At 44.4% G+C, this 14,697-nt stretch overlaps 3 protein-coding genes across 5 annotated transcripts; 2 read left to right on the top strand and 1 right to left on the bottom strand.

The window, feature by feature from the left end:
* Positions 1–1,008: 1,008 nt before the first annotated feature.
* Positions 1,009–7,632, top strand: gp1ba (glycoprotein Ib platelet subunit alpha; the record flags this gene model as incomplete). Its single annotated transcript, XM_079758267.1, has 9 exons — positions 1,009–1,253; positions 1,740–1,773; positions 2,114–2,211; positions 2,349–2,444; positions 2,585–2,776; positions 3,311–3,406; positions 3,630–3,812; positions 4,009–4,806; positions 7,597–7,632. Exons 1-9 carry the CDS (start codon positions 1,119–1,121, stop codon positions 7,630–7,632), a joined length of 1,668 nt encoding a protein of 555 aa, XP_079614393.1. The 5' UTR covers positions 1,009–1,118.
* A 466-nt stretch (positions 7,633–8,098) lies between these two features.
* Positions 8,099–11,064, bottom strand: psmb6 (proteasome 20S subunit beta 6). The gene is made up of 7 exons (XM_079757728.1): positions 10,957–11,064; positions 10,279–10,346; positions 9,724–9,789; positions 9,244–9,309; positions 9,037–9,166; positions 8,685–8,829; positions 8,099–8,330 (listed from the first exon to the last, which is right to left on the bottom strand). Exons 1-7 carry the CDS (start codon positions 11,053–11,055, stop codon positions 8,203–8,205), a joined length of 702 nt encoding a protein of 233 aa, XP_079613854.1. The 5' UTR covers positions 11,056–11,064; the 3' UTR covers positions 8,099–8,202.
* Positions 11,065–11,766: 702 nt separating this feature from the next.
* trappc1 (trafficking protein particle complex subunit 1) lies at positions 11,767–14,465 on the top strand (the record flags this gene model as incomplete). 3 transcript variants are annotated; one of them, XM_079757669.1, is made up of 5 exons in its annotated part: positions 11,767–11,799; positions 12,779–12,877; positions 13,562–13,632; positions 13,930–14,068; positions 14,226–14,465. In XM_079757669.1, 4 exons carry the CDS (start codon positions 12,779–12,781, stop codon positions 14,352–14,354), a joined length of 438 nt encoding a protein of 145 aa, XP_079613795.1. In that variant the 3' UTR covers positions 14,355–14,465. The 3 variants fall into 3 exon arrangements, with proteins under 3 accessions (XP_079613795.1, XP_079613796.1, XP_079613794.1); XM_079757670.1 differs by lacking the exon at positions 11,767–11,799 and adding an exon at positions 11,847–12,246; XM_079757668.1 differs by lacking the exon at positions 11,767–11,799 and having other exon boundaries at positions 12,770–12,877.
* Positions 14,466–14,697: the final 232 nt, after the last annotated feature.

Genomic DNA, 14,697 nt, shown 5'->3' with positions numbered 1-14,697 from the left:
AAAATTGCAATATGTACAAAACTCTGCTGCCCGACTGCTTACTAACTCCCCCTCCAGAGAACACATTACTCCCATCCTCCGTCAACTTCATTGGCTTCCAATAAAACAACGCATCAATTTCAAGATCGTCCTCACCACCTACAAAGCGCTAAACAACTTTGCACCCTCGTACATAACAGATCTCCTCCATCGCCTCGCCGCCTACGCTCCGCTGATGCCAACATTCTCACCTCCATCACCAAGACCAAGTACCACACCCTGGGGGACAGAGCCTTCGCCATCGCCGCCCCTACCCTCTGGACCTCCCTCCCTCTGGCCATCCGAAACTCTGACACACTCTGTTCATTCAAAAGTCAACTTAAAACCTATCTCTTCAGGACCACCTACAACATTTGACAAATCATCCTCCGCCATCTTCCACTCTCTCCCGCTCTCTTAATGTGTTGCCTATTGTTGTGGTGTTGTTTATTTTTTCCCTTTTGTTTGATTGTCTGTACTGTCTGTATGTATTACTTTCTTATTTGTAAAGCGTCTTTGAGTATTTAGAAAAGTGCTATAAAAAACGGATCAATTAGTATTATTATTATTGTATAACTTGAACTATTCATCAAACTTTTATGAAAAAGAAAACAAATATAGTATACTGAAATACTATCTAATAACAATACCTAATTACTAATTACTATAACTAATAGCTACAACTAATGACTACCACTTATAACATGATAATAGCTATAACTACAACTAATTACCACTACTTCCCATAACTACAACTAATAACTAGGAGCTTACTTCCAGAAAGTCAGGCTGCTTGGTGCAGGAGCTTTATCACTAGATAGACACACATCCTCACACTATACTTCCTGCACACGCACGCACGCATGCGCACACACACACACATGCATGCAAATACGCACACACACACACACATACACACACATTCAAAGTGTCCAACTCCCTTCGATAATTCGATAGAACTAGACTAGAGAGAGAGAAGAGACAGAGAGACTTGAGATAGAGATATTTGTATCTCACGTATCTTTTTATGCTTCTGTGCTTTAGCAATGTAAATGTACATTTCCCATGCCGATAAAGCCTAGTGAATCTTTGAATCTTGAATGAGAGTGAAAAAGGACAGACAGACAGACAAACAGGGCAATATGCAGGTGTTTTGTTCTCTGTTCCTCCTGCTGTCTTATGTCTCTGTGTTTAGGGTTCATGTCTCTGTGGTTACAGCTGAGGAGCTCCCAAGGGTAAGGTAACACATTTCACTAGTAGCATTTACTAAGTTAACACCAGTTACTTTAAACCAGCATTTATTAAACATTTGGCCTGCTAATCCCTTTGAGACTGCAATGGTGATGAAGGGCTATGCAAATAAAATTGAATTGAATTGAATTGAATTATTACTAAGGTAACACCTGTTACTTGAAACTGCTATGTATTACTAAGGTAACACCTGTTACTTTAAACTAGAAGTGCTTACTAAGGTCACATCTGTAACTTTCAACTAGTAGTGGCTGCTAAGATTATACCTATTACTTAAACTAGTAATGTTTACTGCTTTACTGAGAGTACTGCTACAGTTCTTTAAGAGTACTACAACAGTACTGTCAGGATAATACAACAGTACTTGTAGAGTACAACCACGTTACAATGTAAGGAGGAAACCACTGGGGGTATCCCCCCATGTGTTTTATGGACTTCATCCGCTGAAATTACAATATTCTCTCTTTCAGCGGCGCGGTGACAGCCAACCTGGGAGCCCAGCAGGTATAATGCTGTGTGTGTGTGTGTGTGTGTGTGTGTGTGTGTGTGTGTGTGTGTGTGTGTGTGTGTGTGTGTGTGTGTGTGTGTGTGTGTGTGTGTGCGCGTGCGTGTGCGTGTGTCTGCAATGAAGTCAGTTAAAACACAGGATGGAAAAGGATGCCTGACTATCTAATGATAAAACACACTCACACACACACACATTAGACTGTACTAGACTAGAGAGACAGAGTGAGACAGACCGACAGACAGAGGCAGCTAGACAGACAGAAAACAGATGAGATGCAGGTGTTTTCATCTCTTCTCTTTCTTCTGACTTACGTCACCATGGTTACGGCGGTAACAGGTTGCCATAGTGACAGAGATAAGGATGACCGTCCGCGCCAGAACTGCACAGCTGGAGGATTCAGCAACATCCCCTCAGGACTCGAACCCACAACCAAGGTAGAGGACTTTTACTTTGATATCTGTTATAAACATGGTAGAGGACTCTTACTTTGATATGAGTTTAAACATTGTAGAGAGCTTTATTCTGACGGTTAATACTGGAGATAACTTTTACTTTGACACCTGTCTCCTAGGTGCTGCTGCTTCCTATCAACCAGCTGTCGTCTCTATCTTGGTCCGATTACAGGATGTTCCCCGAAATCTACGAGATCGACCTAACATCTAACCAGGTGAGTCCTCTTTAACCTGTAGATAACCAGGCCCTCTTAAACCTGAAGATAACCTCGTCCTCTTTAACATTTAGCTCGCTCTCCTTCTCTCTCTCTCTCTCTCTCTCTCTCTCTCTCTCTCTCTCTCTCTCTCTCTGTAGATCCATGCTCTCTCGGACAGTTCTGAGGGGGTTCTGAAGACTCTGAGGGTTCTACGTCTGGGTTCAAACGGTTTGGAAGTTCTGGCAGACGGATGTTTCTCCCCCTTCCCCTTCCTCTCGGAGCTCTACCTCCCCCACAACTCCCTTGTCTCCCTCCCAGACAACGTCTTTAGGGGTCTCAACAAGCTGGAGGTAACCATGACAGAATCAAGTTCAATAATCAAGTTCATAACCAGTAGGTAAATAACGAGCACAACCTGGTATAACCCAGTATATAACCAGTGTATAACCCAGTATATAACCAGTGTATAACCCAGTATATAACCAGTGTATAACCAGTGTATAACCCAGTATATAACCAGTGTATAACCCAGTATATAACCAGTGTATAACCCAGTATATAACCAGTGTATAACCCAGTACATAACCCAGTGTATAACCCAGTGTATAACCAGTGTATAACCCAGTATATAACCAGTGTATAACCCAGTATATAACCAGTGTATAACCCAGTATAAAACCAGTGTATAACCCAGTATATTACCCAGTATATAACCAGTGTATATCCCTGTATATAACCAGTGTATAACCCAGTATATAAACAGTGTATAACCTGTATAGAACCAGTGTATAACCCAGTAAATAACCAGTGTATAATCCTGTATATAACTGGTATATAATCAGAATAACCTCTATACTGGTTGTTGATTGGTGGATGTGTTTCAGATCCTGGATTTGTCGTACAATAGGATCACAGCTCTTCCTCCCAATATCATCTACCCCCTCGAGGTCATAGAAACACTTTACCTAGAAAACAACAAGGTACCCACACACACACACACATGCACACACACACACACACACACACACACACACGCACACACGCACACACGCACACACACACACACACACACACGCGCGCGCAAGCACACACACAGATAGGTAAAAACACACATACGCAGACACACACACGCACACACAAAAACACATGCACATGCACAGACACACACACTACATGCAACTCCTGACCAGGTGTTTCCTCCAGATCCAGGTGATTCCAGATGAATGGTTCAGCGTACAGGATATGGGAATCCCTTATCTGTTCCTCTCGGCCAATCCGTGGCTCTGCTCCTGTGCCCTTGGCTACCTGCACGATTACCTTCTAGAATTCGAAACCTCGGTGTATGTGAGAAATGGGACAGTCGTCAACTTAAGGCCAAAGAGTGTGGTGGGTATACTTCATACCATACTTTTTTCATGTTTACGTATAGAACCCAGGAGTGATTATATTGGCTTTGTGCAGGTGTGTGATAGTGGCTCTCTTGGTTGTGTCATAGTGACTACTGGGTGTGTATAGTGGCTCTCTTGGCTGTGTCATAGTGACTACTGGGTGTGTAAAGTGATTCTATTGGCTGTGTGTGCAGGTGTGTCACTCTCCTGAGAGGCTGCAGGGGAGACCTGTGATTGACCTGAAGGCTGAGGACTTCTGCCCCCCTGCTTCTCCTACTGCCCCCCCTGCTACTACTACTCCTTGTACTACTAATGCTCCTACTACTACTACTGCCCCCACTACTACTACTGCCCCCACTACTACTACTGCTCCTACTAATACTACTGCCTCCAATACTACTACTGCCCCCACTACTACTACTGCCCCCACTACTACTACTGCTCCTACTAATACTACTGCTCCTACTAATACTACTGCCTCCAATACTACTACTGCCCCCACTGCTACTACTACTGCCCCCACTACTACTACTACTGCTACTACTGCTTCTACTATGCTCATCCAAAGGGCGGGCAGCACAGAGCACCCAGCGGCTGCCATCGGGTGTTCCGGTGGTATCGCTACATCGACGACCAACCCGATGCCCAACACCACGGTGGCGACGGCCGCCGTACCGACCGCGGTCGGAGGGGCCCAGCTGGGGGCCAGTCGCGGCGGCGTGCGTGCGTTCTGCGCCTGGCTGTTTGCAGCGTGCGTGTTGCTGGGCGCGCTGTCGCTGGCGTGCACGGCGCTGTCGACGGCGTGGCTGGTCCTGTGGTACCGCCGCGTGCACGGCGCCCCCCTCAGAGACGCACCGAGGGAGAAGAGGGGAGGGGGGGGACGAAGGCTGGAGTCGCTGAGGCTGATGAGCTGCCGGAAGGGAAGGAGGGTTGAAGAGGAGAGAGGAGGAGGAGGAGGAGGAGGAGGAGGAGGGACGGCACTCTACCGCTCGGTACTGTTTGTCTCTAGAGGGGCGGAGCCCACTCAGGGAGAGAGGGAGGGGGAGGGAGACAGAGAGGAGCGGCAGGGAGGGGCGAGAGAGACGGAGGGAGAGAGTACTCTTATCGTCCTGCGGCCAGCCGGTCTCGGGGGGGTGGGACGGAGGGATGAGGGGGAGAGGAAGGGAGGAGGAGGAGGAGGAGTGGAGGAGAGCGTGTCCAGAGAGGAGTCTTTCCATCTGTTCAGCAGACAGGAAGAGATAGCGTGTCGGCTGGCCGGGGTGTGTGGGGGGGCGCTTGGTGCTCGCTACAGCGTTGTGCTGAGGGAGGAGAGGGAGGGAGGGGAGGGCGCGGCGAGGGACTGGGTGGTGGGGGGGTGGGCGGTGACTCCGGGCACAGGAGCCGTCAGGAGCAGCTGGGGTGAGTGGCTTACTCATTATCTACCCAGCATGCCTTGGGGCGTGGCCATGCCCTCAGACAGCACCCCGGCGGAGTGATGTCAGCAGTTCTTCCGTGACCTTCCGTACATGTCATTTGACCCGCGTTACATGTCATAAGCCCTACGATGTGTCTGTATTTTAAGTGTATTAAAAATGTATTCTACTATTCAACTGTATACTATATCCAACTTCATTGAGCTTTAGATGTTGCGGTCTCATTGATGAGACAGGAAGGAGACAGTCAATCACCGGTGAGGGACAGGAGAGGGTAAAAAGGGTTGGAAGTGTGCCTTCCTGGTTCCTGTTAAAACCCACGATGTTTGACAAACGAGACGACCACCCACCCATCTATAAACTGGACCCCATCAGACTATCTTAATCATACAGGATGATCTGATCGGTCCAAAAAAAAAATGTAGGCCTACCTATTGTTAACCACCATAACTGACCACTGCACTATCAAGACGCCTGTGATCCTTTTCTCGAATGTTATACTGGACATTACAAATCACATTATAAAGAAATATAATGTGATTTGGGATGGAAATTAACACCCGCCACACGCCATTTGCGGGTGGATTTGTATGGTGGCGGGTGAATTGTGTCACTTCACCCGCCACTGTAGGGTAATACTTTCCAGTCAGGTCCGTTCAAATTTGCATATTTAATACGTTCGTCATACGGCGCTGCATGGTTCCACAACAATTACTGTCAACATCCGGCCCCCTTCTTCTACGCCTCTTTTGTTGAACTGCGACTGTCAACATCCGGGATAATATACCGGTAACCATAGAGATAATATGCCGGTATCAACACTCGGTATATTTTTAATAAGAGATGGCGACAGTGGGCAACACCGTGACCGGCTGGTGTTTGACGGGACGAGCCAGACAATGTTCTGTGCTCTCTGTCGTAAACATGCTTCGGATGGCCACAGGTCCAATAGTTTTGTGAGTGGGACACAAAACCTAAAATTGGAAGCCGTGGAGGACCACGAGTCCTCAAAAAGTCACCTTCACGTTTTGAAAATTGCCAAGGGAAAATCAGCGCCCGACACCACGACAGCGATGAGGACGCTCGTTAGCCTCAAAACAGCCCAGCTTGATAGAATGGCTCTACTTTTTCGAAATGCACACGCAATTTCTAAAAAGGGAAGGCCATTTCAAGACTTCGAATGGCACTGCACGTAAGTTTTTTTTTTATTTTCTATTAGGCCTAATGCAATAGTTTGTTGCTGTCGAAAAACTAGCATGTTGGGTAACCTTAGAGCTCTGCTCACTTGTTTGGCAAACAGCTGCTTTCTGTCAGTCTGGTCGAAACAGATGTCAAGTGTGTGTGCTAAGACGTAGGGCTGTCCCGAATACCATTTACAGGCTTAGAATACTCGTTGGATATTCCGAGCGAGTATTCCAATACTCAACATTAATAATTGAACAGTAAAAAAGTCGGAGTTCCTTACTTTGCTGTTGTTCCGTTCCAAATCAGCTGTCATCTGTGCCATCGTAGCCCTTACAGGAGCTTATCAATTCGTCCCGTAACGCGCATATAAATCCACACAAAGATCCAATGTTTAGTCGTTTGTGTCCATATTAAATCCATCATTGACCGGGTATTCCTTTGACAAAAGCCAGTCTGTGAATGCGCAATAGCAGGGCTGCATAGCGAACGTACACAAACAGATGCGCTAACGAGTTCATATATATATATATATATAGGTTAATGTATTCTGACGTTTTTCAATGTGTCTTGCACTTATTAAGTCATTGTTCCTTGTTCTTGTTTCTTCATGGCCTGTTTTCAAATGTTTAATTTCGAATGCATAGGCAGAGTATGAGTCTTCCTATACCGAGAGGATACATCTGTTGCATTATAGGGGCAGATTTCATTATACATCTGGTTGAATTGAAGAAATTAAAAGGCCAGTGCACTGAAAGAACAAATGTTCCTATTGACTTATGATGGTGTAGCCATGTTGTTTTATTGTTAATATGTCAATTTGTTTTTTATTGAAAATACTTTGCATAGATGAATTATACCCAAACTTGTCATCGTAACACCTTTGAAATAAACATGACTTAACATGGCAGATACCTGTGTATTGTTTATCATATGCGGTAAGAGTGTAACATTTTCAACTCAGTTCCTTGGTAGCACCTACTTACAGTAAAAATCACTTCTGATGGATAAATGATGCGTATGAAAAACACTTTTCTTATCTATTGTTACTATTATATTGTTTAAAATGTCAGAATATATTAAAAAAAATATATAGCGTATAAAAAGGGGCTGGTAAAAAAGATGAGTGGCTGGTGGGCAAAAAAGTTAATTTCCATCTCTGGGGTAAACCCTTCTTGTTGGCCGTAGGTTCAGGGACTCAAACCTGTGGCGACAGAGGGTTAACCAGCAGAATTACCTCTGCAGCTAATTGCTCTGAGGTTATACTTGACTTTCCAATTTTTTTATTTCTTTGAAAACTAATATATAAAGCAGTGTGTGGAAAAATAACAAAAAAAACATTAGAGCACAAGTCATCCCACTGTTTGAGCTGGAATCCAAATGTTATGACAGTTCTAGGGAGAAGGGGGCGTGTTATCCCCATGGTTACGACCAATAACAACTTTGTGATGCTTCTTTAACGCCATCGTTGTGTAGGTTATAATGAGCGATGTTGTATACGACTACTTTAAGTAAATTTCACACCAACTTCCAAATGTATTTTTAAAATAAAGTCGTATTATGGATCTTGTCCAATCTGGAGCAACAATGAAATTTCGTGTTACCAGCACAATCTTTGAGTCGCTGCTACAGGACAGTATGTCATCTAACGCCTACTTAGTAAGAACTGGTGTACACTGAAGGAATACAACTGCGTCAAAACAGTTTTTATTATTTATTACAAATCATTCAACCTGGAACCAGAAGTCCTCTAGGAGGTGTGTGTGTGATGGGTGTGTGAGTGTGTTGGTGTGTTCAGTGTGTGAAGAACTTGGGCAGCTGGCCGCCCAGGATGACACGGCGCTCCACTCCGCTCTCAGAGATGGCCGCCAGTCTGACCACGCCCCCACTGGAACCATCACGCTCCATCGCCAGGCTGACAGCTGGAACACACACACACGTCAATCACACACTTTAATCAGACTGTCATTTTAAGACCCACACAAACACTTTAATCACACTGTCATTTTAAGACCCGCACACACATTCTGTACATACAATCTGCGGTTTGGTGAGTCCCCACTAGTGAACAGCTTCAGACATTGCTAGTTAGCAGTGTATCTAGTGAGTTATCTACCATCAGTGACCAGCTCAATAACCTGTTAGCAGTGTATCTAGTGAGTTATCTACCATCAGTGACCAGCCTCACACTCGGTTAGTGTATCCAGTGAGTTATCTATCATTAGTGACCACTGACCAGCTCCAGAACCTGTAAGTGTATCCAGTGAGTTATTTACCATTGGTGACCAACTCCATGCACTGTTCTTTGGTCATCCCAGGCTTGTAGTTGGCGTCCATGAAGCCGTAGATGTAGGAGCTGCCGCTGCCTCCGATAGACACCTGCTGCCTCACACACATGCCTCCAATAGGCACAGAGTACACCTGCACACACAAACAATTATATTGTTTAGCTTCATATTATGTGTGGGCATGTATAAGAGTGTGTTTGTGGGCATCTGTAGCAGCGTGCACTTGTTAGCATGTTTGCGTTAGCGTGTGATTGTTAGCGTGTCATGTCTGTTAGTTTGCATCCTCAGCAGTGCGTTTGTAGGCGTCTGTAGCAGTTTGTGTCTGTGTCATGCTAGCCACCTGTCCACCGCGCCTCTTGTCCCATCCGGCCACAATGATCCCGGCTGTTAGCTCCTCCCGGTAGCGGTAGCAGCTAGCTTTGAACAGATTGGCAGCAGTCTCCACCTTTGGCAGCTCGTCCAGCTCGATGCTGAGGCAACAGAAACACTGTCAAATGAAACAGCTCAAGACGTACAACACTGTGTGTGCGCGTGCGTGCGTGTGTACCTGTGGAAGCCCAGCTGGTAGGTGACCATATCAGCGATGGCCTGGGTGTCAGCAGCTGATCCAGACCTTAAAACATACACAACCTTCATCATCATCCGTCCGGCGGGGGGAGCTCGGCGGAGAAAGGGATTATACTCCCAGAGCTGAGCTGCCGAGTTCCCCCCGCCGGAGGCTGCTCGTCCGCTGGTCCACAAATTCTTAGCTATGCTCTGATTGGAGGGGGCCGAGGAAGTGGGAGGTAATATTCAAATGTGCCCCCTTCCTAGGTAGGAAGGGGAGCTGAAACTGACTTGCATGTTTGGTAACTGTAGGTGGGGTGCCCTCAGAAATTCATATCTCATTCAAATAATCATGTACAGACTTTTTTCAAAGTTTGTATGCATGTGGGAGCACCAGAGACCCAAAACAACACCCCACAAGAAAAGTGTTGTTTCACTATATGTCCCCTTTAACTAACACATTTTCAGTGGCGGTTCTCACCTGCAGCAGAAGATGCGGTCGTGGATAGGAGTCAGCTTATCAGTCACTCTGTTAGCGATGTACGCCCTGGGAACGATAGCGAGAGAAAATGAGAAAGAGGGCGAGAGAGACAGAAAGATAAATCTGCGTTCATTGCTACAAGCCAATGTTTACTTGCACTGAATTTCGTTAATAATATAGGTGGCTTTTGACAACACAACGGTGGACCATTGTATCGCAACAGTTTTGTTTGGTCTCCAAAACAGGCGTAGCCTACTTCATTTATTATTCAACAGGGAAACAACCTCAAAAGTCTTTGTCTCAATAACACGGATGTATTAAAGAACACTCTAAATACACATGAGACAGACCAACTTGATTGGTGTGAACATGTCATATCATATTCATGTTTGCGTAATAACTAATAAATAGTTGATGTGATTTTGTTTATCCAATCATTTTTTATTGTTGTTGAGTTTATTGTTGTAGTGTGTGTAGTGATGTACTGTTTGTTAGGAAATAGATGGAGAATAACAGTGTGTGTGTAGGGACTGGAGTACAGCGCGTTTCACTCACCCTGTCGTAGTACGAGAGTCGGCTCCGACCACTACGCCGCCATCATACTCCACAGCCATGATAGTGGTCTGACAGAAAACCAACCGTCATTATACATTTTATGATCAACACATGAATCTTTAACACACCGTACTTAAACACAAACATTAATCTTCCTCATACTTCGTACAAGATGAGCTCATGTAAATGGTTGTATTTCCCAATAATATCCCAATAATATATTATTTTTAATTGGGATGATTATTGATATGCAGTTAGTTGTAATGTCTCAACCCTTATTTCCTCGGGGTTGGTGTTCTAGGTTTTCACTGAAATCAAACCAATGAAACATGTCTTCTATCTGACTGCTCTCCATCTAGCCTGGTTAGACCCAAAACATACTATCACCCTCGCACTGCTACTACTGAAGTTGTACTGTAGTAATCCTACAATACCCTATTAAGTAATCTCTTTTTGCAGTACAGTTTGTGTGCAGTATTCTCTATGTGGAGTACTGGCTATTTGGAGTCCAGATCAGTCAACTTAACGTCTCGCCCAGCTTGCTCAGGTTAGCCAAGCTAGCTCAGGCTAGCTCTTGAGCAGAAGTGCTGTCTCATTCAACGGTTAAGAGAGCCTCTAAACCCCCGAGTCCCGGTCTGAGCCCCGGTGCAGACCGGCTCCACCGGGAAGGTAACTCACCCCGGTGCTGACTTCCTTGCTGGTCCAGTCCGGAGCCATGTCGTTATTAGAGGAGATCATTTGCTCCTGGCCGAACATCATAGTTGCTGCTGCCGCCATCTTAGTTGATATTGTTCTTAGCGTAGGGAGCGAGACTTGCGTGAGACGCGCTATGAATACCGACGTTTACGTACAGACCCACGTACAAAATTGTACGTACAAACACCGGACAAGTTATTACGTCAAGCACTGGGACAGACACGCTTTGTGTGTTCGTGGTTAGTGGTAGTGAGAAATACAACCTGAAAAACGATACACTCACTTTATAAGTTTAGCAAATACGTTATTAATAGATTAGACTTATTACCAATTAGTTTGTCTGCAATTTGTGATACTAACGAACTCCAAATATAACAGAATGGGACGTTCTTACCTAATTTATATTTCAGATGATATGACACTCTAAATATCGATCAATAACAAGTAGTAACCTATTTTATGGTCTTTATTATAGGACACCCCACAAACATATATACGCTACATGTAGCCAGTCTGTAGCAGTGGCGCCCTCTCCTGGCGGTGGCTTATCCTCTGTCATATATCATGGACTGTTGAACATTGTCATACCTACTACTATCCCTATGCCATAAAAAGTGTGTATAAAATATAATGCCTTAACTACTTGTAACATGATAACATGTAGACTGTATACAAAATTGTAATTCTATCAAAGGCAGCATCATAGACATGACCCATTGACTTTCAACATAAGCTAATGATTTGTGGCAGGCATCCTAGCGGTCAGCTGACTTGCTGCGGGGTCCTGACTGAGCAGCCTCGGGAGTCGGGACCAGGAAGTGCGAGGTAAACACACAAGTGATAATAGACACATTATTACCATTGCCTTGTCGATAGAACAAATGTATTGTAGATTATCTATATGAACAATTGTAAGTGGACGATGTTTCACTGTACACCACTGTTCACCACTGGTCCTGTATGTCTCCTGTATGTATTCCTCAGAGGACGTTAGATGCAATTCCCTCCATGGATTGACGTATAGATAAAACTATATATCTGATCTGATTGTATTCAATGGCCTTAAAGTCATGGCGAACCCTTCAAAGTCTTATTGGTAAAAGATGCTCATGGTGATAAACAGGGCCGTTTCTAGCGTTTTGGGGCCCTATACATTATGTTTTTTTGAGGCCACTGATTTGGGAAGCTGCCTATCTGTGCTGCGAGGTGTGTTTGGATATTAGGAGCTTCGTCCTGGCAGAAGTTGATTTTGATGTCTGCGTCCAAGAGAAGGTGAAGCTTCTCGGACACAATAGAATTACACCACAGTATGTGTCACATGTCATATACAAAATCGCTCGTTATACAACTCATACAATTAGGGTTCTATTAGGGCTGTACGGCATGGACTAAAATGTATATCACGGTGTGATTTGAGGCATAGACAGTAGCGGTATTATATCGCGGTATGTTAATTTTAATTTCGATATCAATGCTTCTGAAGGGTTAAAATACTGGTTAGGCAGCAAAACTTAATAGAAAAAATGCAAAATCTTTTCTCAAGTTACTTCCATATTTGAAAAACACTAATGTTTAATATAGTATGGATTTCTTTCTCCACTGGCTTGCGGACCTTCTAAAATTTAGAAGGTGCTAAAAACAAAAAAAAATCTAAAAACATGTCCACCAGGGAGCGCTCTCTATTGGCCAGCTGCCCCAATTACCAACATATTAAAACACTAATGTGTTTTATGTCTTTATGTCTTCCTATTTGGTTCTACTTCTGCTGTTCCCACACTTCTTCTTTTTGGATCTCATGTTTCAGATGACTGTTCATAACCTGTACATATTCGACCGCAATGGGGCGTGTCTTCACTACAGCGAATGGAACCGTAAGAAGCAGGCCGGGATATCCAAACAAGAGGTTTGTAGTTGGCGTTACCAGTATGGAGAAATAATGGTGCTGCGAAAATAATTTATGGATGTTAAATCATTTACCAAATTTCAATATTTTTTATAGATTTAACAATTAATGTATGTACAATGTGGAATGATTTCATTGTGTTCTTTCATCCAGCGGATGGCGTGACAAGGAGTGGTCAGGTTGGTTAGTTGGATGGGAAAACCTTGAATCTGGGGAAACCAACATAACATGAAAACTCAATCGACATGCCTTTTTAAATGCATGAGTGGGGAAATAGAATGCAGAACTAAAAGTTGTTATGTTGTAAGTTTTCATGGATTCCAAAGATTCAAGAAGGTTCCCCACTGAACCAACCAATATGGCCGCTAGGTGAATGCACTCTATAGAATATGATTCATGTCATGAATATTTTAATTGAACCATGCTCAAGCATAGTTGCATTGATTTTGAACCAGTGTTAAATTCAAAGTCATACTCAAAAACAAACGATTAGATATAGTACCCCCCCCCCCCCCCCCCCCCACCTCCCTTTCTGTATAATACTTTTTACCTAATCTATTAATAATAGATAAGGCCACTTCTAAACGTCAATCATTTACGCTGTGGTTGCTTCTGGCAGCAAAACTATTTTAGGTTACTCCAGTGAATTCTCTCTCTCTGTCTTACTTTGTGTCTCTCTACCAGGAGTTTAAACTGATGTATGGGATGCTGTTTTCCATCCGTTCCTTTGTCAGCAAGATGTCTCCTCTGGACATGTATCCTCTTCCTTTGTTTTAGTGTATCCTGCACTCTGCTACTGCTACAAGCAAGGTCATAGTGGGCTAGGTTCTAGTGTGTTCTGGTGTGTATGTGTTGTTCTAGTGTAACAATGTTCTTCTAGTGTGTGGTTTCCTTAGTAACGTCAGGAGGGATGTGTTGTTTCCGAACTAACAGTCAGGAGAGATATTAGTGTGTGGTTTCCTTGCTAACAGTCAGGAGGGATGTGTTTGTGGTTTCCTTAGTAACAGTCAGGAGAGATGTCATCAGTGTGTGGTTTCCTTAGTAACGGTCAGGAGGGAAGGGTTCCAGTGCTTTCAGACCAGCCGGTATAAACTCCACTTCTATGAGACGCCAACAGGCCTCAAGTTCATCATGAACACTGACCTGTCTGTTCCCAACGCAAGGGAGACGCTGCACCAGATATACAGCACGGTACACACACACACGCACGCACGCACGCACGCACGCACGCACGCACGCACGCACACAGAGTCCGTCTTTATAGCTCTATGTGTTGCTATTAATAATCTCCCTCTCTGCAGCTCAATGTGTTGTTAGTGATCGTGTCTCTCTCTCTCTCTCTCCCCAGCTCTATGTAGACTACATAGTAAAGAACCCTCTGTGTTCTCTGGGAGACCCCCTGCAGAGCGACCTCTTCTCCGCCCGCCTCGACACCTTCATCAAGAACCTGCCCTACTTCAACCCTAGAGCGGCTTAGCACACACACGCCTACGCTACACCAACCCCAACGCTGCTTAACATGCACACTATACATACATACACACCTACCTAACTTTTGTGTTAAGGATATTAAATAAATCTGACTTGATACTTGCGTATATGAATGAATTTGTATGTCTATATTTCCTTTCATACACTCACAGATCTCCAAGAACATTCTTAATAGTATCAAACAACTTGGCAATATATTGTTCTGGTTAAAAACCGTCATTTTTAACCAGTAGCAGACTGGTTGTATAGCAGGGGTTTTACTGCTCAGCTCTCGGTATAACCAGTAGCAGATGGTTGTACTGGGCAGCTCAGAGTAGAACCAGTGGTTG

This window comes from Pollachius pollachius, assembly GCF_949987615.1.
Source record: "Pollachius pollachius genome assembly, chromosome: 20".
Taxonomy (NCBI): domain Eukaryota; kingdom Metazoa; phylum Chordata; class Actinopteri; order Gadiformes; family Gadidae; genus Pollachius; species Pollachius pollachius.
Note: the sequence above shows the minus strand (reverse complement) of the source record. Positions and strands in the feature narration are given on the sequence as shown.

Coding starts and splice junctions, on each gene's coding strand:
- psmb6 (XM_079757728.1), bottom strand. CDS start 11,055: ATGGCGGCAGCAGCAACTATGATGTTCGGCCAGGAGCAAATGATCTCC. Junction 9,790..10,278: donor GACTCTCGTACTACGACAGG/GTGAGTGAAACG, acceptor TATCGTTCCCAG/GGCGTACATCGCTAACAGAG. Junction 9,167..9,243: donor TACCAGCTGGGCTTCCACAG/GTACACACGCAC, acceptor CTGTTGCCTCAG/CATCGAGCTGGACGAGCTGC.